This window comes from Pteronotus mesoamericanus, unplaced genomic scaffold (assembly GCF_021234165.1).
Source record: "Pteronotus mesoamericanus isolate MK-2021 breed Mesoamerican mustached bat unplaced genomic scaffold, CSHL_Meso_final contig_164, whole genome shotgun sequence".
NCBI classification, from domain to species: domain Eukaryota; kingdom Metazoa; phylum Chordata; class Mammalia; order Chiroptera; family Mormoopidae; genus Pteronotus; species Pteronotus mesoamericanus.
Genome location: NW_026555065.1, coordinates 11,047,313 through 11,074,829, shown reverse-complemented (window position 1 = coordinate 11,074,829; position 27,517 = coordinate 11,047,313). Strand labels below are relative to the sequence as shown.

The 27,517-nt window shown below is 33.2% G+C and overlaps 1 protein-coding gene across 3 annotated transcripts in view; it reads right to left on the bottom strand.

The window, feature by feature from the left end:
• Window positions 1-27,517, bottom strand: part of ZNF280D (zinc finger protein 280D) — a 129,610-nt gene that overhangs the window by 93,873 nt on the left and 8,220 nt on the right. For all 3 annotated transcript variants that reach the window (XM_054565380.1, XM_054565377.1, XM_054565379.1), the window contains exons 2-7: window positions 20,726-20,872; window positions 17,587-17,652; window positions 17,347-17,486; window positions 8,699-8,816; window positions 4,222-4,392; window positions 3,977-4,086 (exon numbers count right to left, since the gene is read on the bottom strand). In XM_054565380.1, coding sequence (XP_054421355.1) covers window positions 3,977-4,086; window positions 4,222-4,392; window positions 8,699-8,816; window positions 17,347-17,486; window positions 17,587-17,652; window positions 20,726-20,861 — 741 coding nt within the window. In that variant the 5' untranslated portion in view covers window positions 20,862-20,872. The remainder of the gene's footprint in view (window positions 1-3,976; window positions 4,087-4,221; window positions 4,393-8,698; window positions 8,817-17,346; window positions 17,487-17,586; window positions 17,653-20,725; window positions 20,873-27,517) is intronic.

Here is a 27,517-nt window from a genome sequence, read left to right as displayed (position 1 = left end):
GAAACCTACGAAGAAAAACACACACCAAAACCCCCCACAAAATCTAAAATAGATCAAAAAAAGACGGGATAATACTGAATAGAATGGATCCACAAAAATAAACAAAATTTCTGTTTAAGTTAAACTTGTACCCATAAACTAAATCAAGATAAATACATTAGTCCTCTAATACCATCTGATACTCTATAGGTTATTTCTCAGAATAAATACAATTGAAATGAAACCACAACAAAAAGAGGACAATGAGAAAGGTTTTTCTATATATGTTTCTAGATTCTTCTTCAGACACATAATATTTAAGAGCTCAAACTTCAGAAAGTCAGACTATTTCTAAGGACTTTTGCTAGGCTGTTTCTTCTTAAAAATACTTTTTTTTTTTTTTTTTTTTTACTTTAAGGATAAATGGAGAAAAAGATGGTTCAGAGTAAATCTACCAGCACTATTAGAAAAAAAGACTCAAAATGTATGTCTTACTACAAATTATATGATCAGTAGCCTCAGTGTGATAGACAAACTCCTCAACTTATCTATAGTTTTACTAGAGAGGCTCTCAAACAACAATGGAAAAAAATTCTAATGCACAAAAATTATGTAATGCAGGATAGTCTCCCTAATTAGAAATGTGGATAATCTTATATACTCAAACATAAAATCTAGCTTTCAGACTGTAGAAGTTATTGTGTTTCGTATTTGAAACTTGATTCTTTTCTAAAATCTACAAAATAACCTATAGTACAGTAACCTATAGTGCTGCATGGTTTTATATTCTTTGAAAATGTCTAATTTGGTACATCTATAAAGTTAAAATTACCCTAAATGCTCATAAACTAGGATATGTAAAATCAACTGCTTGCTGTTCTTCTATTTTCTTTTTTTAAACAGAAAAGACAGAATCAGCTTTTTTAAAATAAAAATACTTTCACAATATCTTTTAAATAATGTTCCATATACCAAATAAAATAGCTGAACAATAAACCACTGACAACTAAGAATCAACAAGCTGACCTGAAATAGGTTAAAGGATGTAATAAGTGAGAGGACAGAACATTATCCTAAAGAAAATATTCAAAAGGCAAGAAAGCAACTTAAGAAATGAGAACTGGGCTTAGAGTTAAGGTTTTATAGGAAGACAGGGTAAGGTATGGATGGCATGCCTGAACTATAGTCCAAGCTCAACTGGTCATCTTTTTTTCAGCCTTAAGCCCTTCGCCATCATCCCCATTTTATCATTTCTTTTTCTGGGTCATTAAATATTGCAATATTAAATACTTTATTTCCATACACTGTAATTTGACAAATAGCAGACACCACCTAAACACCATTCACATTTTCATTTCTCCAAGCAGAAAGACCATGTTCTGTTGCTTTTGTTAGTACCAAAAAATTTAGGTAAGATTTTCAGAGCAAAGAAGGTGGGTACCATTTTTAAATAATAAAATAGAACTTCTCATATGATCATCATATATAAGTCATTTCCCTTTCTCCTTCTGGGATTCACCCAAATCTACAACAACCAAATTCTAAAAATTTGATTTTCACTGAAATTAAACACCAGATAAAATCCAGAATCCACAACACATGAAAGCACTACTCAAAGTAGCCAAGTTTAGACAGAAGATACCCATTTGGAAGTAGATCAGAACAATCAAAAGGATCCAATGGTAACAGACCTTAGAAAGCATCAGCAAAAAAAAAATACATTCTGAAGATGAAAAACACTAAAGTACAAAGCTATACATGGGGGAGACCAAAAAAACCTGGAATTATCTTTTGAAAGACAGGCGCCTTGTAGTACAGGCTTCCCCTACTAGGTGAGTGTTCTAGTAACCCATCTGTATCTGTGAACAGGTGGTGTTGTAAGAGGCTGTGTTTGACTTCAATTATTTTTTTTTTGAAGACTCTTTCAACATGTTTGCCCATTTCATAATGGGTGATTTACACAAACAACGGACAGCAGTAAAATTTTCTTTCTTGTTGGGGAAAAATGCAATGAAAATGGTCGTTATGCTACAGATAGCTTAACAAAGCTGCTCTTAGTAAAACACAAGTTTACGAATGGTTTTCCCATTTTAAACGAAGCCAAAGTTCAACTGACAATCAACCTCATTCCAGGCATCCTTCGACCAGCCAAAATAAGAAAATGTGGCAAGAATTTGTCAAGCCATCATGGAAGACCACTGTTGGACTACTAATGATGAACTTGCAGAGTTGACTGGGGCATTGTCGAGTCCTGTCAGCAAATTTTATCTGAAGACTTGGGCACGAAATGAGTTTTTGCAAAATTCATGCTTTACTTGCTCACACCTCAACAAAGAGACAATCACCTTACTACGTGCCATGCTTTAAAGGAGCAGTTGGAGGCTGACCCTGATTTTTTTTCCCAAAGTCATAACCAGGTCATGAGCCAAAACATCACAGCATTTTAGCCAATGGAAAACTGCCATTTCCCCACAACCCAAAAAAGCATACTAAGTGAAGTCAAACATAAAAACAATGATCATATGTTTCTTTGATATGAAACTTGGATATATGTACTTGGAATGTGTTCCTCGGGATAAAATGGTCAACCAAGTTTTTATCTGAAAATTTTGAGAAGGATGCATCATAATTTGTGGAAGAAACATCACAAGTTGTGGCAAACAGGTGACTTGTTCTTCCTGCAGGTAGGTGACAACATATCTGCTCACACTGTGCTGAGTGTTCAGCAGTTTTTGACCAAGAATCACATGATTCCCGTGCCATACGCTCCCTATTCACCTGATCTTGTCCCAGCCACTTTTTTTGTTTGTTTCCCCAGATGAAAAAAGTCCTCAAAGGGAAACGTTCTGTGGATGTGGAAGCAGCAAAACAAAAATTCAGCATAAACATTAAAAGGCATCAAAATCAACAAGGTCAAAAACTCTTTTGACCAGTGGAAAAAAAAAAGTCTCAATACGTATAATGCAACAAATGGAGAGTACTTTGAAAATGACTGAAGTTTAAACATGCAAGGATGAATACACAATATTTTATAAATAAATTCTGGGTTTTTTGGGGGTCCCTTCTCTACACTGCCCTTTTTTTTAACCCTTTCCTGACAGTTACACTGGCCATACAAGGAGAATACAGGCTTTTTTTTTTTTTTTAATCCTCACCTGAGTACATTTTTTCATTGCTTTTCTAGAGAGAGAAGAAGGAAGAGAGAGGAACATCGACGGGAGAGAGAAACATGGATGGGCTGCCTCTGCACATGCCAGGAATAGGGACTGAACCCATCACTTTTTGCTACAAGATGATGTTCCAGCCAGCTGAGCCACAAGGGCCTAGGATACAGATTCTCTTTACAGAGAGCAGAATACTATAATATCTACTAAAATATTTTACGTGAAGTGTTCATCTAAACCTTCTATTTCATTTGTACCTTGAAAATTTCTTAAAATCTAATTAACAGCTTCCTATACCAGTAATAAGCTTGAATTTATTTTGTAACAATTAAACAAACTATATTTTGGACTGCGTTAAAACAATTATTTCAAATGAAATGCTCTGCAATGAGTGTTGAAAATTAAACATAAAACTATTTTCATTGTGTATTATGACATGTACATGTTAGCATAGGCACAAAAACAAAATAACTGAAGAAACTGTTAAGTTATATAAAATGTTAAACATATAATAAGATGCCTGTTTTTTTAAAAGTTTGAAGCATGGCATAATCTAGTAGATAAACTAATCTGATTAATGCATTATTTTCATTTAAAATTAGAATAAACACACATTACCCTGTTTATGAACTTAATTTTTTAAATTTAATGATTCAGAAGGAATTTTAAAATCTTATTATGAAGATAATCATTATGAATATAAATGAATTTACCTGTCATATGGAAATACCAACATGAGATTTCTTAACTAAATATCTAAACCATTATTTACTAAAAATCAATAGTTTTAGGGATATGCAAACTTTTAAAAACAAACTTCGAAAAAGTTTTACCTTCATGTGATTTTTCAAAGGATCCAAAAGATTAAAATGAATATTGCACTTTGGACAAGCTCTTGGAAAAGGAGTTCCATTTTTAGATTGATTTGATGAGGTATTTGTACCTAAAATAAATTTAAAACATATGATTCAAAATTCATCACTTTTAACCTTAAATAACCACCAACCAATTTGTAAATTCCCTACAATGTCTAAATTGTATCTATACATTCTTTATATATGCCACATTTCATATTTACCTTTTGATGACATAGCCTGGGGAGGTGTCACTGAAAGAGATTTAGCTGAAGGAAACGCAGTTGAGGAATTTGCTCCAGAAACACCTTCACTGGGCTTAGGCTTTTTTGGATTAACACTGTTCACTTCAGAAGTACAAGGACGTTTTGATAAAAATGAACTTTCATTCACACCTATAATAATTAAAACAGTGGGAAAAATATTTTTAAACACTTTAGAATACCACTTACAACTAAGTAAAAATATTTTACAACTAAGTAAAAGGAGCTAAATAAAGGGTATTAATCTTTCTACACAAGAAAATACAAAATATGGCTTCAAATAAATATACAAACAGCTATGCTGAAAGAAGCCAGACCAAAATATCCCAAGGAAAAAAAAATTAATGCACAGAGAATACTCTGAATTAAGTTGCTACAAATGAATTATCTTTAGATAGTTAAATGATTTAAAGTTTGTTAAAAATATTTTTTCCCCTAAAAATTTACATACCCTCTAGAAGCTTTTTATTTAACAACTTAAAATGTTCAATGAAAAGTTAGTTTTTCCTACCTAACAAAGAACTGGCCTATTCCTGCCCTTAGGTTGTATTATCCATTTATTCCTATGCATGAAGTAAAAACAACTAATCGTTTTTTTAAGAGGGGAAGGGAGGGAGAAAAAGAAGGAGAGAGAGATGGATGTGAGAGAGAAACATCTGTCGGCTGCCTCTCACATGTGGCCCAACCTAGGCATGTGCCCTGTCCAGGAATCAAACCAATGATCTTTCACTTTGTGGGACGAAGCTCAGTGGGACTGAGCCACACTGGTCAGGGCAAAAACAACTAATCTTGATGGAAGGAGTTAGGTTTTCAAATTATGTTCCCAGAACCTTGTGGTCTCCTCATAGGGACTGCTACTGGGAGTGTTTGACAGAGAAGCTTTCCTTTACATTTTATTAGACTATTGCATAAAATTTTGTTTGTATAAAGACCTCATTCCTAAAAAGAGTTTTCAGTTTGCAAACCATCACCTTAGAGCTAAAAGATTTTATTCAGAGCATCAGCAAGAAAAGTGGGGATATTTAGGCCCAGCAAAAGTCCTTTCTGAAAATAACACAAGTATACTTCGTAATAATAATTCTACACCTGCATATCATATCTTAATGCTCCCAAATTATATACTGAAAGTGGAATCAATAAAGTAAATATAGTAGAAATATTCCAGATTTGCTCCCGTAAGACTGGTCAGCTGATTTCTCAACAGAAACTTCACAGGCCAGAAGGGATTGGCAAGAAATACTTAAAGTGATGAAAAGCAAGAACCTACAATCAAGAATACTCAACCAAGCAAAGTTATCATTAAAATTGAAGGACAGATAAAGAGCTTCCCAGACCAAAAAAAGCTAAAGGAGTTCATCACCACCAAACCAGTATTATGAAATGTTAAAGGGTCTTCTTAAGAAGAAGGAGGGAAAAAAGTAAAAAATATGAACAATAAAATGGCAATAAATAGATAACTATCGACAATTGAATTTAAAATACAAAACAAATGAACAAGCAGAACAGAAACAGACTCATAGATATGGAGAACATTTCAATGGTTGCCAAATGGGAGGAGGTTTTGGGGGATGGGTGAAAAAGCTGAAGGGATTAAGAAGTACAAATTGGTCGCTACAGAATAGTCATGGGATGTAAAGTACAGCAGAGAGAATAAAGCCAGCATCCTAGTAAGTGTGTATTGTGCAAGATTTATCAGAACGATCACATAATAAGTAATGTCTAATCACTGGGGTCTATATCTGAAATTCTGAAACTAATATAATAATCTATGTCAACTGTAATTAAAAAATAAAAATGATTTAAAAATGGAGAAAAATACTATAGGCCTTTAAGTCAAACAAGGTAAGCTCAAATCCGGGCTCTGTCACTGACTAGCTATGTATTCTTGGCTTATTTAATTAACTTCTCTAAGCTTCAGTTTCCTCTTTTGTTATTATACCTTGTTTTGCGAAGTTCTTTTAAGATCAAAAAAAGATAATGCGTTTAAAGCATCCAACACAGTATCTGTCACATAAAAAGCAAGCAATAATAAATGACAGCGATGATCATTACTAAAGAAGTATTTTATGTCTTATTTTAGAGGGAAAAAAATATTCTAATAGATTCACCTGTCAGCTTTTTAATAAAGGGAAACATGTCAGAAAAATAAGCCACTATTACACCAGCTGGCTCCTCTGTTTCATCCTTTGAGATGACATAAAAATGATTTTTTTCCATCCTCAAAGCACATGATTACTGATATGGTTATTCTACAGGTACTTGGGAAAGATTTTGTGTAATTACAGTAGCATTCTTTTAATTTATTCATTTACTTACTTATTCACCCTCACCAGAGGACATTTTTTCATTGCCTTAGAGTAAGAGGAAGGGAGAAGAGAGAAAGAGAGAAACATTGATGGGAGAGAGAAACACCAACTGGTTGCCTTCTCATATGTACCCCGACCAGGGATCAAACCCACAATCTGGGTTTGTGCCCTGACCGGGAATTGAACCCTCAACCTTTTGGTCCACAGGACAACACTCAAACCAAGCCACACCAGCCAGAGCCACAGTAGCATTCTTGTAAGATGATCTGGTTACTTGAAAAGCCAAAGAGAGCTGGTATTTTGGATTAAGCATCTGATTATATTAATAGGCTGGACAATAGAAATAAACTGTTTTATCATAACAATTTTTTAACACAAGAAAAAAAATCCCTCTGTATTTAAGAGTTTTAATTCTGACTCTCTAACAAATTTATCTCCATCATTTTTGGTTTATGTTGCTTCCTACACTCAACAGCTCTTTCTCTGCCAGTAAAAATCCCTTCTCATTCAAGATCAAACTCGTATCTAATCTCCAGCATTTGTGATCACTTGACAGTCATCAGTTAATCATTTACTGAACACATAGCACATATTATGATTGATAACAACAATTTGTTTTCAAGTCCTTTAAAACTCAGTGTGCCCTGGCTGGTGTGGCTCAGTGGATTGAGCATCCACCTGCAAACCAAAGGGTGGCTGTTTCAATTCCCCATTGGGGTACATGCCTGGGTTGTGGGTAAAAGGCAACCACTCACTGATGCTTCTCTCCCTCTATTTCTTCCTCCCTTCCACTTCTGACTGAAAATAAATAAAATCTTTAAAAGAAAAAAATTTCATAATGCATTTTCACATTTTACCTTATTTGCCCTCCAAAAAGCCCCAACTAAATATAGCAAGAATTAAAAATTTATCTCCAAATGGCTGACTGCAGGTCTGGAGAATGAATGCATTAAATAAGAAAAATAAAAACTCCACTTTAATAATATGAGAAAACTGAACTGTAAAGACTTGATAAAGACTACAAAAATCTTAAGAATAACATTTCAAATCTACATCTTCTAAGTCATCCTACTTACCACTTGGGCTGAAGTCTTTCTCTCTGCAGTAGAAAACAGAGAGTAGGACCCACTGTCCTTACTCCAAGAAGTTTCAAGAATTCAGACCTTTCCTATGATTAAAGTCCATGTGTTTTGTAAAACCAAACTTAAAATAACTACTTTTTCTCCTTCTTTCTTTTGGTTCCTACCTACTTTAAAAACTAAGCTTTTACAAGTGTCACAAGTAAGTGACATCCAAAAAAATGAGTATCAACTAAACATTATCTAAAGAGGAAAACATTTTAGGCACTAATATTACTATTTAAAAATTGGGTAGGTTTGGTAAGTTTTCTACATTGACTTGTTAAAAAACAGTCAAAAAAGTCCCCAAAATCTTGTGTATCTCTACTTAGTCAAATATTTGAGACATATCAAAATTGCTAATATATAAAGCACAACTGCCTGGATTACAGGGAAATTTCAATTAGATAAAATTTTTTCATAGCACATTACTTCAGGTTAATGAACATTTTACAGTATACAAAGAACTTTAACTCTTCTTCAATAGGGAAATTTCATTACTCCTTTAATAGGCATTTACTTAGTACAGACTACATACAAATTTATTACAGCCACTTATAATAGCACTCTATAAGCATATTTAACTATCACATGTAAGTTATTAAAAGAATAGAAAGATGCTAACCTAATTAATAAATCAAGTATAATCATACTTTTTCACACTAGTCATCATATAAGCTAATTAATACTTCTTTTAATAGAGTATTTAGAGTAGACTATTATCAGAGGACTTCTCTAACATACCAAAATTATTTTCAGATTTTTCAGTCCATGTTTAGTGCAAGTGATAACAATTTCAAAGTCAATTAGCTTACTTAATTAAAAGGAAGAAATAAATATTCTATTATTTAATAAGACTTAAAATTACCCAAGAAAGGTATTCGAGATTACCACCATTCCTCTTTACTACATAAAAAACATGAAAACAAGGATTCAAAACAGAAAGTCAACTTCATATATACATTCATCAAGTTTCATTTTCTAATTTTTCCTTGAAAAAGCACTAAAACCAACCTGCTATAGAAAGTGTTGGTCCACCTTGGTAATGTGATAATCCTGTTTCCTGGGTCAAGTCAAACAGTAACTCTGTAGAATTACTAGATGAAACTCGTGATGAGTTTGTTATGTAACCCTGTGAAAATATTCCAAAGGAAGAATATTATAATTATTCAACAGCTATAATTATTTTGTTTCATAAACTTTTATAAAAAAAAATTTAACTATGCAAAAAGAAAATCTTTGATGACTCAATTACTAATAGCTTATAAAATATAAATGTAATTATTGCTATATGCCAAAATTATCATCTACTAAACCTAAAAGCAAACTTAGAGCTAGCTTATTCCTGACCAGCTAATTAAAATGGGGGGCAAGTTCGAGTATAATTTTTTCCAAGGTAAAAAAACCAACATATAAATCCATTTTAAATCAACAAGGTTAGTATACTTTAGAGAGTTACTAAAAACAGTATTCCCTGTAAAGAGCAAATAACAGAATTCAGCAAAATCTTTGGATAAATGCAAGGAAAAATAGAGAAAAACATACTAATATAAACACAAATTTAAAAGCTTCTGCAACCCTACAAACCACAGAGACAATATATCAGAGCAAAAAAACTGGGAATCAATCTGCAGTATTATACACCAGGGTTGGGGTGAATATATTACATGGTATGAGTTTTAGAATAATTTTTACTGGAAAAATCTGTAAGCCAAGGGTCAGGAAGAGGAAGAATAGGCTCCCCACTCTTCCCACCATCCCACAGAAAGCCATACTGGGTCAAGGAATTTCCCATCTTATAAGGCAAATACAAAAACTGTCTGATAGGCAAAGTGAACAAATAAGAAAACTAGGCAGACAAGGTTCAGAATGGAAGCTGTTTATAGGAATGATCTAGGCCAGCTGGAGACATAAGGGTTCAAGGGAAGTTTCAGCCCTTCCAGCAGAATGATTTCAAGAGGAGTAAAAAGTATTAGATGAATCATTAAGTGGTCAAGTATAAATTTACATTAACACACATATATGTTTAGTATAAATTATGAAAAGTGTGGTCGATGTAATTTAGGGATATATGAGGTCTGTCCAGAAAAAGTCGAGCCATTATTAATGTAACAAGAATGCTTTGCACGACATTGATGTAACCTTGTAGCCAAGGAGAGCGGACTGGAAAGTGCATGCATGAACAACGACTACTTCACTGTACTAGTCAGTGGGGGCAGTAGATGCCACTGAGTGAGCATTTGTACTGTGTTGGTCATCGCATTTAAAGTGACTGAGCAAGTAGAGCAATGAGCCTGATTCAAATTTTGTGTCAAAGCTTGAACATTCCTCTGCAGAAACTATCTGGATGCTTCACAGGGTTTTCAAGGATGCCATGAGTGATTGCCAGCTTCATTATGACAATACACCTGCTCATGCATCACCTCTGGTGCAGTTTTTTGGCGAAACATCAAATCACCCAGGTGACTCAGCCCCCCTACAGCCCTGATTTAGTGCCCTGTGACTTCTGGCTTCTCACAAAACTAAAATCACCTTTGAAAGGGAAGAGATTTCAGACCATTGATGAGCTCAGCTGATGGTGACTGGGAGAACTGTGTGAGGTCCCAAGGTGCCTACTTTGAAGTAGAGTGAGGCTTCATTGTCCTATGTACAACATTTCTTGTGTCTTGTATCTTCTTCAACAAATGTGTCTATTTTTCATATTACATGGCTGGATACCTTCTGAACAGACCTCATATACTGCAATACTATTATATATTAAAGATACTGATACACACAAAATGTATTCTAATGCTATTTATTAAAGACTATCATTGAGGAGAGTAAGCTCTCAGAGTGACTTCTGGATCATTCCATATATCATAATATATAAGATGCAAAAGCTTTAAGATTAACAATGCTTAAAAATTAAAATGGGAAAAAAAGTCACTTCAGGAGGAAAATGGGCAAAGGACATAAACTGAGACGCTTCAAAAGCAAAGTACAAATGACCAAATACACACAAAAAACTATTTTCCACTTGCTAGTCAAAGAAATGCAATTGAAGGCAATAGCAATTTTTGACTACTGAATTGGCATTCTTTTAAAGATGATAATATCTTAAAAGTATCAAGGTCAAAAAAGACAAAGAATCAGTAACTGCAGAAACATATGAGGACACTAAGAAGAAATAACTAACTGCAGTAACTATCTGGGATCCTGAAAAGGATCCTGGGTATGAAATATGAAATTAATGAAAAAAACTGGTAAAATTCAAATAAGGTCTGCAGTTTAGTAATGTTAACTACCTGATTTTAAGAAATGAGATGTTAGCCTTAGGGTAAACAAGGTTAGGGGTATATGGAATTCTTTGTACTATTTATCCTGTAAGTCTAATATTCACTTGAAATCAAGTTAACATTTAAGGACTAAGAAATAATGATAACATTCACTACTGTCAAAGTAAAGGATATGCTGTGGAACAAGTTTCCTGCATGAAAATTATAGCAGTAACTATCAGAGGCTTTGTATAAATTCAGATCCTTTGATCCAACTATTCCACTTTAAAAATGTTTAATGGAGAATTTTTAATAGTAAAAAACCTAAAATCTGTATGTCCAACATGGAAGAACGGTTAAATAATAAATTATCATGCAACCACTAAGATCATACTTTTTAGAAGAATCCAAAGACTATTCGAAGTAGAATGTTCAATGAAAAAGAGGAATATATATCTGTATATTGCCTGCAGAAAAAAAAATACAGTTCATACCCTTCTGTCTCTTTCTAAAATTTTCCCCTCAAATTACATATTAAAGTAGAAACATAAAGGTTTCGTTTATTTGTTTTGTGCTAATAAATTGAGAAATAATTAAATTTTAAGAATAATGACATGAGTTAAGAAATTATGAAAACAAATGGGTTAAGGGAGTCAAAGGTACAAAATTCCAGTCATAAAATAAATAAATCACAGAGATATAATGTACAGCATGCTGACTAGGGTTAAAAATACTAATAGTATACTGCATATTTCAAAGTTGCTAAGATATAAAATTTCTTATTAAAAAAGAAGAAATTCTGTATGTATGGTGACAGATGTTAACTAGTCATTGTGATAATCATTTCACAATATATACAAATATCAAATCTTTATGTTGTACATCTGAAATTCATGTCAATTATACTTCAATAAAATTAATTAAAAGGGAAAGAGATGAACCTTCCTTTTAAATTTTAATTTTTAAATTTGCACACCCTGTGCAAATTGCAGATCTGTAACTAAATAAATGATAGTTGTTGTTTTTTTTTAAAAAGGTAAAGTAATCCACACCACTTGTAGTATGGCAGATACCTGTATTTGAGCCTTAACATGTTGTATCAAAAAAACAAATCAATACTGCCATATGGCTTAATTGTAACCAAGCACAATCTTACTTGAAGATAAATATTTTCTCCAAAAACTTGCCCTTCAAAAAATGGAAAATATTAACTTACATTTTCCAAAATAGTACTTTAACAGAGATATAAAGTTAACAGTGATAACATTTTCCTAGAAAACAATTCTGATTAAGTACCACAATTTCAGAGACCAGATATGTTATTCAACAATAACTTGTTAAAATAATCCTGTAACAGGGAATTTTAACATCTTATAAAACAGTACAGAAAGATATCAAATACAATATAAGGCACTAGACCAGACTGAGATTCAGAAGACCTGCACATTTATTTCACTATGTAACCTTGGGCAAGTCACTTTTGAGCTTCAAGTCGTTCACCTTTCAAACTTAAGTGTACTTGCACTTAAATATGCTTGCACTACACAGTACATGTATGTTTCAAATGTACTTGCACTTCGCTGTACACATATGAATTAAATCAAGTAGTTGTCATGACAGTACTAATAAAAGACCAACTTTTATACCCCGATTCTATAAATTTGGAGACCGATCATGTTATGTAAGATTCCTAAAACAACCTCAACTTCTTACTGGTGGAGCTGTAATTAGAACCCAGGTCTGGTTACAAAGCCTATATATCACACCGACTTTTTAAGTGATAATAGGTCCCTGCTACCGGAGACTTTAGAGATGCTACACATAGAGATATTCCAAGAAAAAGTAAACACACACACACACACACATGAAACATGATATAAAATGGAAAACTACAATTATAATTTATTAACAACAGTGGCTTCCTGCCCTGGCTGGTGTGGCTCACTGGATTGAGTGCTGGGCTGCAAACCAAAGGGTCGCTGGTTCGATTCCTGGTCAGGGCACATGCCTGGGTTGCAGGCCAGGTCCCCAGTAGAGGGCACACGAGAGACAACCACACATTGATGTTTCTCTCTTCCCCTCTCTAAAAATAAAGAAAAAAAATCTTTAAAAAAAAAAGTATCTTCCAAAATTCAGAGTAAACTCCCTTAAAATGGATTCTCAATTCATTCCAGAATACATGTCGTTCTTAACCTTGACTGCACATTAGAATCTCTTGGAGAGTACTTTTTTAAATGTATCATTTCAGGACCCACTCAGACCAATTGGCAAAATCTCCTAAATTCCCCAAGATTGGGAAACACCAAATGAGGTGCTTTGAATTACAACTATGCCCACAGAAATAAAACACTATTAATTTGGAAAAATCTAGTTTCTAACTTCTATAACATCAAACATACCACACCCCTCACTTAATTTTTTTCTGAGCCCAATGCTGCAAAGATTTTTCTCTATTAAACTGAATTAAATAATAAAGTTTCTTTTTCTGGTTTTCTATCTTCCAAATGCCGAAGAGCTTACAATAAGCATTAGAAAACCACTGATTTAATTTGACTCCAAGTAATACTGAAGAATCTTCATATTTTGGGTAGATTTCCATCTTCTACAGCATCAGATATAGCTTATAGAACCTTAGAATCCAAGATTGAGAATCAGTGGTCTGAGTAAAATCTCTCATTTTAGAAATGAAGAAAATGAGTGTCAGAGAAGTTTTGACAATGGTTAAGGGCAAGGCAGAATCAGCATTCAAGTCTCTTACTTCAATCTGTTTTTAAAATACTAGCCCAGGGCTCATATCACTATTAATCATTATTTTAGAATGTTGAAGCCATAGAATAGGATTCGGAAGAGTAGGTGAGGTGGTTGAGGGTGGGTGTTTCCCAAAGGTATTCTTATTTTTTATGATATATAACCTCTTCAAAATATAAGTGGAAATTGAGTTTATTTAGCCGTAGATTTAAAAGGTTGTAGCCTTCCTTTTCATTTTTATGTAAATTAAAATTAAATTTAATAACTCTTCTATAAAAGATGCCAACTTAAAATATCAATTTTTAGTGCTAACATACAGGTAGATTGCCTTATAGTAATGATATGAAATACAGAAAAAATAAATTATTTATACTAAAAATACTTGGATTCAATTCTGGCATTAAACCTGATTATTTACAAGAAAATTTTTAGGTGCTTTAGTAGGTGTTTCCTTTAATGTCAAAAGAACATAAGAAAAACTTACTATTTCTCTAAGGCCAATGCCAAATAGCTTATAAACATAAAAAAAAACAACAACAAACCACTGATTCTAACTAAGAGCAAAGAATCTTTATATTTTAGGTAACTTTTTGTTTTAGTGCTCTAACATTTGGTTTCAGGACTCATTTCAGAACACATTTAAAAATTACTTAAGACTTAAAAGAGTTTTTGTTTAGGTGGGATATATTTAATTGATATTTATCATATTAGATAGAAAACCAGAAATTCTAAAAATATTTAATTTTATTTTAAATAACAATAAGCCCATTACAGATTAACATAAGTAATTTTTATAAGAAAATGACTACTTGAAAACAAAAAATTAGAGAAAAGAGTGACATTGTTTTACATTTCTGCAAATCTCTTTAATGTCTAGCTTAATCAAAAACTGCTATTGTCTCATATCTGCTTCTGCTTTTAATCTGTCAGGAAATTTTGTATTGATTGGAAAATATAAAGACAATCTGGCTTCATAAATATATAGTTGAAAAAGGGAATATTTTAATAGCAATTTAGGATAACTGTGAATATACAGTTGGTATTTTCTGAAAGGTTTTTTGGAATGTGGAATCTTACTCATTATCACTAAACTTTTTGTACTTTGTTACATTAAAATCTATTAATGTATCTTACACTTTGAATATTTATTTTTTTTAAATCTTTTAATCCTCACCCAAGGATATATGTTCACTGATTTTCGAGAAAGAGAGAGAAATCAATGTAAGAAACATCGGTCAGTTGTCTCTCACACACACTTCAACCTGTGATCAAACCCACAACTTAGGTATGTGCCCTGACCAGGAACTGAACCTGCAACCTTTTGGTGTATGGGACGATGCTCCAACCGAGGCACCCAGCCATAGCAAATGAATCTTTCTTTCATCCATGGCTTTGTAACATCATACACCGACTATATGGAAAATACTGATTCCTTTGAATTATGTAGGTCTCCCAAATCTTGACAGAGTTCATTACACAATATCAAAAAATCATAAATATTAATACTAGTACCCATTGGAAAAGTCTTTAAGGAAAACTGTCAAGATCATTGTGGCAGATACAAGTTTTCTAGGTTTCTAATTTTTGCTTGAAAGTTCAAATTTTACCATTCACAAAAAATACTATCGGTTGTTTTTCTTTAAGTGACAGGCGCCCTTTTCAATTCTGTGGAAATATCTGCCAAATAACCAAGATTAAATAACTCACTGTGTGTGGTAGACAGATTCAAAAGTGGCCTCCATGACCCCACCCTCTGGTATTCATGTCCTGTGTGATTCCCTTCGAGTGTAACTTGCTTCTAACCAAAAGAATACAGCAAAGGTGACAGGTTATACATAATTATTTCTATGCAATCACATTACATAAGATTTTAATGTCACCCTGCCAAGATTCTCTTTCTCTTGGAGGAAGTAAAAAGCTATGTTGGGAAGACCCACCTGAAAAGGAGCCAAAAGCCAGTAAAATACTGAGACTCTTGGTCTGACAACACTTAAGGAATCAAATGCTGCCAATACTATGAGAACTTGGAAGATACTTCCCCAGTTGAGCTTTAGATGAGACCACAACCTCACAGCCCATATCTTGAATGTAGCCTTGTGAGATCTTGAAGCAGAGGATCCAGCTAAGATATAACCTGACTCCTAACCCATAGAAACTATGAGATGAGAAATGTGTAGTTTTAAACCACAAATTTGTGGTAACATTGATACACAGAAACCAATAATACAGTCCTTCCTTCAAGTAAAAATCATCTATTTTTAAAAACTGGGTAGTTTAGCTTACAATTCAATACACAAGTAGTTTTCTTTAAGATACATCATAGTTCGAAAAGTGCTTTATGCATACTACCCATTTCACCACACAAAATACATTTAAAAGACATATTCAAAAGTATAGTTAACAAAATTAATAACATCTCAATACTTCCTCAAGGAAACAGTATGATTGCAGTATTTTTTTACTCTGAGGGCATGGTGGTGACTAATACAAAAACTACTAGTACAGCTTGATAACAGTGTCTTAGGCACCAGCAGTTTACCCACCACTGCTTTTGCATCATCAGTGCAAATGTCAACATAGTATAAAAGGCAAACAGTGTCTTTGTACTATTATGACAATAGTGTTGACTTCAAAATCCATGAGAGTCCCAGGGGAAACTCCAAGGCCTGAAAATAGAACTTTGAAAACTATCACACTAAGGCAATGATCTCATTTTTTAAAGTATACATTTATATACAACATATATATATGTATGTATACAAATACATATGAACTATGGGTTAGTCTGGATTGAAATCCCAAAACTATCATCTGCCAGTTGTGTGATGCTGAGTGAATTATTTAACATCTGTGAGCCTCAGTTTCCTCAAATAAAAAGTAGGGATAACAATAGTGCTTACTTCACAGGGACATTTAAGAATTAAATTAGATTAATTTATCCATAGATAGTATTTAGCACAAACCCATAACACATATTAACAGTTCAATAAATATTATTTTTTATTGAGTTATTTTTTAAAGATTTTATTTATTTATTTCTAGAAAAAGGGGAAGGAAGGAGAGAGGGAGAGGAACATTGATGTGCAAGAGAAACATCTGTTGGTTGCCTCTTGCATGCTCCCTGACCAGGGACCAAACCACAACCCAGCCATGTGCTCTGACAGGGAATCAAACTGGTGACCTTTGGCTTTGTGGGACAACACCCAATCCACTGAGTCACACCACTCAGGGCTTTGAGTTTTTTATACTAACTATAAAGGTATGATTTCAGAATAAAAAGCTATGATAGCCTCTCAAGAATTTTCCCAATTAGGAACTAAGAACATTTGGCCCAGTTTATAATCTTAAACAGCTTGCCATTATGCAGTATTCATTACTGATTATACTTTCATTCATGTTTTGATAGCACAATTTAATACTATACCTATTTAATTAAAGAGTGTTACCTGATTTAGGAACAGGCTGGAGAGTTAGTTCCTACAGTTATTACTTTGAGTACTGGTTGAGCTATCACATGGCATTTGCTGATGCTGATTTTGCTTCTATTGAATTACTGACTAAACATGATAGTCCAGAATTTTAATGGGGTACTGTTGACACTGATAAATAATATCCAATGTATTCCTGAGCTGACTGTATAGTATCAGAAACACTTACAGGTTTAGACAAAGGCTGAACAGTAACAGAACTATCTGAAGATCTAGATTCAGGATGAAAATTTACAGGTGAGGCAGCCACTGGATTTGTTGTTGGGTTTGCGTAGTGCTGACTTGTAGGCTTGAATGAAGCAGTAGTACCTGTATTTCAAAATTACACAATATATTGAATATATTTCTATATAACCAATGATATCAAAATACTTCACTTCAAAATTAGAATAGTAAAATAATACTGTACCTCTACTGAGTGCGCCATTCTTTATTCCCCTCGAATATGAGCTGGGGTTCACTCTATTCAAAATATCTGTAAAAAAATTATATTTATTTTAAAATTCATTTGTTTGAATGAAATATATATTAAGGCAACAGAAACTATTAACTGAAACAGATTCCTGAAAGGAACATATGCCCCTAAGGCATCAGTGATTTAAGAATACAGTTGATTTTAAACGTGTGTGTGTGTATGTGTGTATTTATCTATTAAAGAAACAAGATTTGAAGCTTAAACTGTTTCATAGACTTACAGCAACCTTTCTAACTATAATTCAAGATCCAAATGCCAGAAGTAAAAGAGTGATAAATCTGACTACTTAAGTCAAATATTTTGCATGGCAAAGAAATAGTGCATTATAATTAGTAAAACTTTTCCAAAACTACATTCATATACAAGCTATAATTAAAGCATATGTCTTTCTTTGAGTAATAATAGAGCTGCATATACACTCAGGTTCCTATTACTCAAAATCAAACCCTTGTCCAAATTCCATATCCCACGCACATCCCTAAAAGCCTTGAAGTGTCCTTATGAGGATCTCTTTGGATTATCTGCACCATCACTCTTGGATTCTGAAAGGGAAACTATCAGAGATTGCTAACTAAAATGAACCTACAGTTAACCAGAGTATCTTATAACTTAAGGAATTTCAAAGCGACCACTATACCAGAAGTCAATGTGAGCCTACTATGACTTTCAGGATCAGTTTAAAGTTCCTAATTGTTGCATGCATGTGTACTTTGGTTATTCAATAATCAAACTAAGATTTGGAAGAGTGGAGATTTGCCTAAAATTATTGGTTAGAAGAAGGCAAAAGCACAAACACATGAAACATCATTAAAATTTCCTTCTTTTTTCCTCATAGTAAAAAAGAACCAGATCTCATAAAATAACTCTATAAAGGGCCACACAAAAGTAGGATTATTTTCTGATAATAGCAATGCAGTGTTCTATATTTAAGCACTACAGGTGTCTAAATAAATAAATAAATAGATAAATAAATAAACGCTGTTCCAACAACTTAACACCATATTCATTCAGAAACTCATGATTATTTACCCAAACCATCAAAGAACTATTATTACAGTAATTTTTGGTGGCTGTTTTATACAAAACACATGATTTTACCTTCCTTTCTGGCAGTTTTATATAAACATTCGACCCATATTCCATGTTAACATATTTTATGGTTTACACATAACTAACAATACAATCTTAAATTCTGCATCTTAACAGTTCAGAAAAAAATATTCTACTGGGATCAATGTACTTTTTGACATAATTATTTTAAAACTAATAAACATTGTTCTAGTTGAATACTGTTAAATCATGTACAATGAGAATAAATTCAACTTGAATCTTAACTGTCACATTTTCAGTAATAATTTTGCACTACAGTAATAGTCCAGTACAAAATAATCCTAATGACTAGAAACAATAATTAAAGAGAATATATAATTATGTTCCACTATCAACAAGCATCATTCAATTTATAATACAAGTAGCATTCCACTTCGAACTTCCATGAGAGATTATCAATCTGCCAAAGAAAATGGTACTGAGAATTGGTTAAGTTATTCTCCCTCTAATAAAACTGAATAAAAGTGCAATTACAAGTTTAGGGGAAGTAAGAGTAAAAACCAGGCTTTCCAAAAATTTAAAAATAGTCTCTTAATCACAGTTCTAAGCACTGCCTTGGTAAGAAAACCTAAAATTTGTACACTATTTCTATGGACTTCTATATATTTTTGAATGGACATTTTAACTGGTGTCCTTGCTCTTTGCTTTAGCATTGTAACAATGTCAAACCCAATTACTCTCACTGAACTCTAGTATCTACAAAAGTATCAAAGTGTCCTGCCAAAAAGTTATAACCATTTAAGTTTTAACTAACTGCTATGTCATCAAAGTATAATAGCTGTAGACAGTGTCCTTCTCTTTCATTAATATATTGGGTTGGTCAAAAAGCCCATTTGGTTTTTTCCATAAAATTAAAGACACATTTTTCATTTTCACCAATAACTTTATTGATTTGGATACTTTGAGTATTCGGCTATCTCCTGTGTGATATAACGCTGTTCTCAATTAATGTCTCAATTTAATCGCTATCAACTGCAACTGGTCTAATCAGTTGAAGCATCATCCAGCAAGATGATACTGTGGAGCATCATCCAGCAAGAAATCTCTAGCATGAAACTTTGTAAACCACTTCTGACACATTCAATCAGTCACAGCACCTTCTCCACACACTGCACAAATCTTTTGCGTTTCAGTTGCACTTTTACCTTTCTTGAAATAATAAAGTTTAATATGCCAAAGTGTTGCATATTTTCTTCCTTCTTCAATATTAAAATGGCTACACAAAAATTCACCCATTTGGTTAAGTATTTTTTTTTAAAGGCACACTGATACGACAGCTGTCACAATGCAGTCTAACAAAATTGTTTCAAATGAAATTAAAAACAACTAAGTGCTAACAGAGCCATCTTACAGAAAAAAACAAGCAGACTTTTGGCCAACCCAATAAATGCAAGTTGCAGGATAACGGGTATGGTCAGATACCTGTTGACATACAGGTCAGAAATTATACAATCAATCCTTAATTGCCTGTACATTTTTTATCTATGAATGGATGACAATGCAGTTGCCTGGATTTGAGAACCCCTATCTGAGAATTACACAAATTCATTTAGTACATTCTGACATTTTAAACAAAGTATTCTAAACCCATTTTTTTCCTCCACTTTTGAGTTTAAGTGGGGGGGAAAAAAAGATAAATGAACAAATAGCATAAATAAACAAACAGGATATTTGGCTCCACTAAAAATTATGATTTCTAATAACAAAAGACCTCCAATGTCACTGGCTAATCTTAGTCTGTTTCTTTTTCTCAGATCTGATATTTTAACCTCTTACCTCCTTCCTCAAGTACCCAACCACATCCCTACCTTGTTTCTAAAATTCTGTATCTCTCTTACCCAATCTTTCACCCCCAACTCTTTACAAAAGAACAAGATCATACATACCTATCACCCGGTTCATAATTTTTTCCATTAAGAACAGTATCTTATAAAACTTAGTTTCACTAAATGTAAATGCTTACTTGAAATTGCTGGTTTTGAACTTGCTATTTCTCCAACAAAGATTGGCTCATCATCATCATCATCCTCAACCTCTTTTACTTTCTTCTGCCATGGTTCCAACTCTTCTTCTTCACATTCCATAAAGAGTTCTGCCATTTTTGATTTATCTAATTTTCAAAAGGAAAGCAAATCTTATTTTCAAAAAAACAAATACATTTTATAATACATAGTATGATACTTAAGAACTACTTTAATAATCCTAATAGCAATTTCTTAATTTATATTTGTAGTTAATGCATGGCAGCAACAATAAGAAATTCAGAACTCTCTTAGATGATAGATAACTATCCATAGATAGATAATTAGGTAGATTTAGAAAGAGATAGATAGGTAGTGGTTGACAGTAGTTACTGTGGACAGGAAATATGCAAAGCAAGTTTTAGTCATATGTCTTGAATCTAATTATATCTACAAAAGTGATTCCACCTGACAATTATCTCAAAAAGTATTAACAAATAGGAGATAAACTAAGAATAAGAGGCAATAGACGTAGATATACTAGAAAAACTGAAAACAAATTCAGGAATGCCAGGCACAGAGCAAAGCAGGAATGAGGTGCTACTGGGGTGTCCATCCTGCGGCCCATGGGCAGCACACAGCCCAGGATAGCTGTGAAAGTGGCCCAAGACAAAATCATAAATTTACTTAAAACATTATGAGATCTTTTTGTGATTACAGGTCACAATGTATTTAATGTGTGGCCCAAGACAACTCTTTTTCTTCCAATGTGGCTCAGAGACACCAAAGGGTTGGACACTCCTGTACAAAAAGAAGGGAACAAAATGCAGCTTATTCCATTTAGAGTAATTTCCCTTCTACAAAACTATGTCACAAACCATTTCTTGAACTAACATTATTGAAATGTTTAGTAGTCCACCTACCAAAAAAAAAAAAAAAAAAAGCCTTCTCATTTTCTGAAATGTCATGATAAACTGATCCCTTTCTTTTCTAAACTATACTATTTTACTAATTATATAAAGTTCTTCCAATCAAATGATTAAAAATATTACATGTCAAAGTCCAAACTGAGCCTCTTGAGAGTATACTTCCCTCTATACTATAGATAAGCAGTAGGCACACAGAATATAACAATCTATGGACTGGGAAACTAGGCAAAGTCAGGCAATGCCTAATTAAAAAAAAAAAAATCAGGGGAAATATTAGTATACTAATAATAAAAATATCATTTATTTCCAGTTAGTATTTATGTGGAATACAATATGAATTGTATTGCTCCAAAATTTATGTATTGAAGTCTTCAATGCCAGTACCTCACAATGTGACTGTATTTGGAGACAGTTTTTAAAGAGATAAGTTAAAATTAGATTACTAGGGTGAGAGCTAATCCAGTATGACTGGTGTACTTAAAAGAGGAGATCAGGCGCTAGCTGGGTGTTCCAGTTGGTTGGAGCATCATCCTGTGCACCAAAAAGTTGCAGGTTTAATTCCCAGTCAGGGTACATATGGGAAGCAACCAATTGATGTTTCTCTTCTATCAATGTTTCTTTCTTTCTCATTCTCCACCCCCCACCCGTCTTCCTCCCCCCACCCCAATTCCTCCCTCTCTAAAATCAATAAACATATCCTTGGGTGACGATTTGAAAAAAGAAGAGATCAAGACACAGATACATGTACGGAGGTGAGACCATCTGAAAATATAGGGAGCAGATAGCCATCTATAAGCCGAGAGAGACCTGAAACAGATCATTCCCTCATGGCCCTCAAAAGAGGCTAACCCTAACAGCACCTTGATCTTCTAGCCTCCAGAATTGTGAGAAAATAAATTTCTATTGTTTTAAACTATCCAGTCTATGGTACTTTGTTACAGCAGCACTAGCAAACTATACAGAAGACAATGGATGAATTTCCTCATTCTTTTTAACAGGGCAGTGCCATTGTCAATACAACAGGTCCCCCTTATCCACAGGTGACACATTCCCAGTGTATGCCTAAAACTGAGGACATTACCATATCCTATATGTACTACGTTTTTTCCTATACTTACATATGATAGTTTAATTTATAAATTAGGTACAGTAAGAGATTAACCACAATAATAAACTAGAACAATGATAACAATATACTATAATAAAAGTTACGTGGCCCTAGCAGATGTGACTCAGTGGATTGAGCACTGGCCTGCAAACCAAAGGGTCGCGAGTTTGATCTCCAGTGTAGGGCACATGCCTGGGTTGCAGACCAGGTCCCCAGAAAGGGGCCCGTGAAATGCAACCACGCATTGATGTTTCTCTCCCTCTCTTCCCCTCTAAAAATAAATAAAATCTTTTAAAAAAGTTATGTGAATGTGGTCATTTTCTCTCAAAATATCATATTGTAATATATTTACCCTTCTTGTGAAATGAGATACAACACTGTCTACGTGATGAGATGAAGTTAAGTGAATGATATAGGCATTGTGACAGCATTAGGGTACTGTAACGGTTACTTGAACATGAGCACTACAATACCTCAACAGTTGATCTGATAACTGAGACAGCTACTTAAGTGACTAACAAGACAGGTAGCATTATGCAGCACAGATACAAGGGACAAAGGGACGACTGTCCAAGGGCAAGATGGAACTGGAAGGTAAGATTCTATCATGCTACTCAAAAAGGCGCTCAATTTAAGACTTAAGAATTGTTTATTTCTGGAATTTTCTATTTAATATTTCAATTATCGTTGACTACAGGTAACTGAAACCACAGAAAATGAAACTTCAAATAAGGGGTGACTACTATACTTCCAGATATATTTTTGGAAAAAACAATTTAAAGACATATAATAGCTTTATGTTTTTTTTAGAAATAATTATTTTTTGTCTATGCATATGTGATTATGTATACCAAAATGATAATAGTTATCACTGAGCAAAGGGAGAAAACACTTCATTTCTACTTTACTCACATTTTAACTTCCATTATTTGTTTTTTTGTGAGCATTTGTTACTTTAACAATTCTAAGAGTTTTAAGGAAATGTGCCTAAAGCTCATCCTTTCTCCTGACGCAAAATTATCAATACATAAGCCACGTATAACTAGGATCAGTCATGGCAGCAACGATTACTTTTTGGCTAAAAAGGGTTGTTGCCCATCAAGTCGCAGAGTTCACTTTCTATAAATTGTCATCTAAATAATCACACATGATATCAGTCAATGTTATGAGTCACTTTATGTAATGCCAGGTATTGAAACATGAAACTTGGGATTCAGAAATTCTTGGATCTAATTTTTATCTCCAAACAATGCAGCAGGTTATATCTCAGTTTTCCTTCCTATCAAATATAAATACCTAATATAAGAATGTTTTTAGGGGGGGAGGGGGCAGGGGAAGGTGGTGGGGGGAAGGCAGAGACAAATGTATTTGAAAAAATAAAGAAAATAAATTAAAAAAAATAAATTACCAAAAAAAGAATGTTTTTATTAAATGCACGCATATTTAATCTTTTTCCTATAAAAAACTCAATTTTCAAGTTTGATTATTTGACATATACATATAACTCATTTACATAACTGGCTCATTCCTAGATGAACCCAAATTTTGTAAGTAAAATGGTGATTCCATTAAGCAATTCCTACTTAAATTAAGTCTCAATTATTAAATTATAAATTTTTAAATAATCCTTTTGTAAAAATGAGGAATTACCTCAATAATGTATTAAGTAAGTCTGAATTTTCAAATGCTGAATGATATTAATCTTTTACTGTTACCTATTCTTGTTTCATATATAAATGAAATTATTTCCATAAGAAGACAATTTTAAATAAATTTTAGTTCCTATTTCTCTGGTTTTTATCAATGAACTTAAAAAGAAAATTAATTGGATATGTTTTATCATAGATTAATTCATTCAAAAATAGCTATTCGTTGCCACCTATATGCAATGTAATGTGCTAAGTTCTAGGAAAAGAAAACAAAGATTAATGTCATAGACTTGATCTTCTGAAATTTGCAGTCTAGTACGTCTGTAATTCTTTGGGCTTGAAAAACAAATGCTGTTAGAATAGCCATTTAAAAACACATTTGAATTGCTTTATTTAAAACAAGAATTTGTTTTCTGGATTCACAGACAAATAAGCATAAATTTTATAAAATATAAAAATTTGTAAAACTGTTTTAGTTACAAAGCAAAAAAGTTCAAAAATTAGACAGCAAAAACCTAAAATATTCAGATAACAGAGCTAATTCAACCTTTACGTTGCTCTTTATCCTCAGGCTAACAAAAGCAACTTTTCCTGTTTTTTATATTCTAAGGTCTGAACTGAAACAGTCCAAAGGAGGTAAAAACTATTATCTTAATTTCAGAAGTATTACTATAGGCCTGGCCAGTAGCTCAGTTGGTTAGTGAGTTGTCCTCATACACCAAGGATCCCTGGTCAGGGCACGTATAGAATCAAAGATTGTGTAAATAAGTGGAACAACAGAAACTGATGTTTCTCTCACTCTCTCAAAGGAAAAAAGAAAAGGCAAGTACAGTCAAACCTCAGTTCTCAAACATTTGGTTCTCAAACAATTCAGTCCTCAACTAAGTTGTTCATGGAAAAAAATGTCTCAGTTGTCTAACAAAACTTCGGGTCTTGAATCTTGATCTGACAACCCTTTCATGCTGATATCTGTACAATCAGTCATGCAGTTCTCACGTAACCTAGGAGATTCAGTTTTCAAACAAATCACTTCTCGAACAGTTTTCCAGAACAAATTTTGAGAACTGAGGTTCCACTGTGACTGCTTTAAATGTGTGAACTACTATCACCAGAATCTCTAGTGAATTTTGTTTCTTAACTAAATTCACCAGGTTTTGAGGTCTGACTATTTAGGTCTCTTTAACTCAATTATTGGAATAACTGTAGCCTGTTCCTAAACGATAGATATAATCAGTATTACACATATACTTGTCAAATACATAAATACATGACAATCCCTGCTCAGCATTAAGGACCTATTAGTACCAAGAATATAGAGTACTTTTTAAGAGCCATAATACACAGCCCAATATAACCTTCTTGTTAAATTATCATATAAATAGCAAAACTCTAAAATTAATATTCAATTTCCAAATATTCAATTAACAAAGACCAATCTACATGAACAAGATATCTCTGCCTATGACTATAGAGATAATTTTTGAGATAACCAACCTCAACAGCTTTAGGACCACACGTAGCTACTTAGAGACCTAAATTGATATACTTAACAAACAAAATAAACAGTTGGAAATCCTCACAGTCAATTAGAACCATTTTCAGCCTAGAGTATCACATAGTGCAACAGTAGCCACTAACCACATGTGATTATTTGTTTAAATTTATAAAAATTAAGTAAAATTTTAAATTCAGTTTCATTGGCCACATTTCAAATTCTCAAAGCCACATGGCTGGTGACTACTGTACTGGATGGTGCAGATACGGAATATTTCTAATGAACAATGCTGGTCTAAAGAACCATTGACATATTCCATCCTAGTTAATAAACAAACAAACAAACAAACAGTTTCTTGAATTCCTTTGACATCTTGGCCACTGGGGCATGTCAAAACCATCACCATAAAAACTTCTTGGAAGTCACTATTTCAGAATTTTGGTGGAAAGGCATGGGATTCTATGAAGGATTAAATCAGCTGCCATTTGAAGTGGACTACCCAGCAAAGATATGCAGTGGGTATCTCAAAGTTCTAAAAGACCTCTAGCTCCTGCAGCTCAGAGTTGGCTCCAAAATAGACAGAAAAAGAGAACATTCTACTTAAGCTACTGACTCAGGTAGAAATTTCATGCCCATGTTTAAAACACCTGTTTCTATGGAGAAGGAAAAATTAATTACCAATAACTGATTCATCAAACATTTTAATTCATTCACTTTGAGACTGCGAACAACTATAATTCCTATTTTACTTTTTTGTTTCAGCTTTTACATAGCTAACAATAAATTATATCTTAAATAATTTTTCTGTTAAAAAGTTTTTAAAAGTCAATGGCAACCTGGCTCTAAATTTTAATTGCTTGCCAAGTTTACTTTTATCCACTGACAGGTATCACCAGATGCAATATCACTGTGTTAAAGGTAATGCATTTGATTTAGTACATGGCAAACACTATAGCACAGGTGTGCTATGGACTAGATGTAGTCCTATTTAATTCTCTGATTAGAGAATAGATTAAGCAGTTCCACAAACCACAACTATGGCATCTGAACATAAAAAAGGGCAGTAGACTGGTAGCCGGAAGAACCAAGTGATAGCTTCAGCACTGCCACAACTTTCAGTTAAGTCACCTTACAGTTCAGGGTCTAAGCTCTTAGTTCGAATGAATGATTTCTAAGGTTCAATTCAGCTCTATACTTTATCTGTCACTGTAAATTGTATACTTTATTTTTTTAATAGTATACAACTGTATTTTACTTTTTACAAAACACCAAACAGATCTGTGAACAGTTCAATGTGGTAATCATGAGAGAAAAACAATTTCAACCAATTTTCCACATTTCCAGAATACAGTAGCCTCTCGTTGTGTTCTATAAACTGTTTACTTTAAACATTTATTAACCATAAATAGTAAAACTTGCTGAAGAATAAATGCCATATTCAAGTTCTAACTCAACCACTTATTAGCTATATGATCTTGGGAAAGTTATTAGCTGTATAATCTCTGTGCCTTGCTTTACTAAATACATCTAATAGATTTATAATGAAGATTAAATGAGATAATACACATAACAGAAGCTCAGTGTCTGGCACACAGAAATCATTCAATAAATCT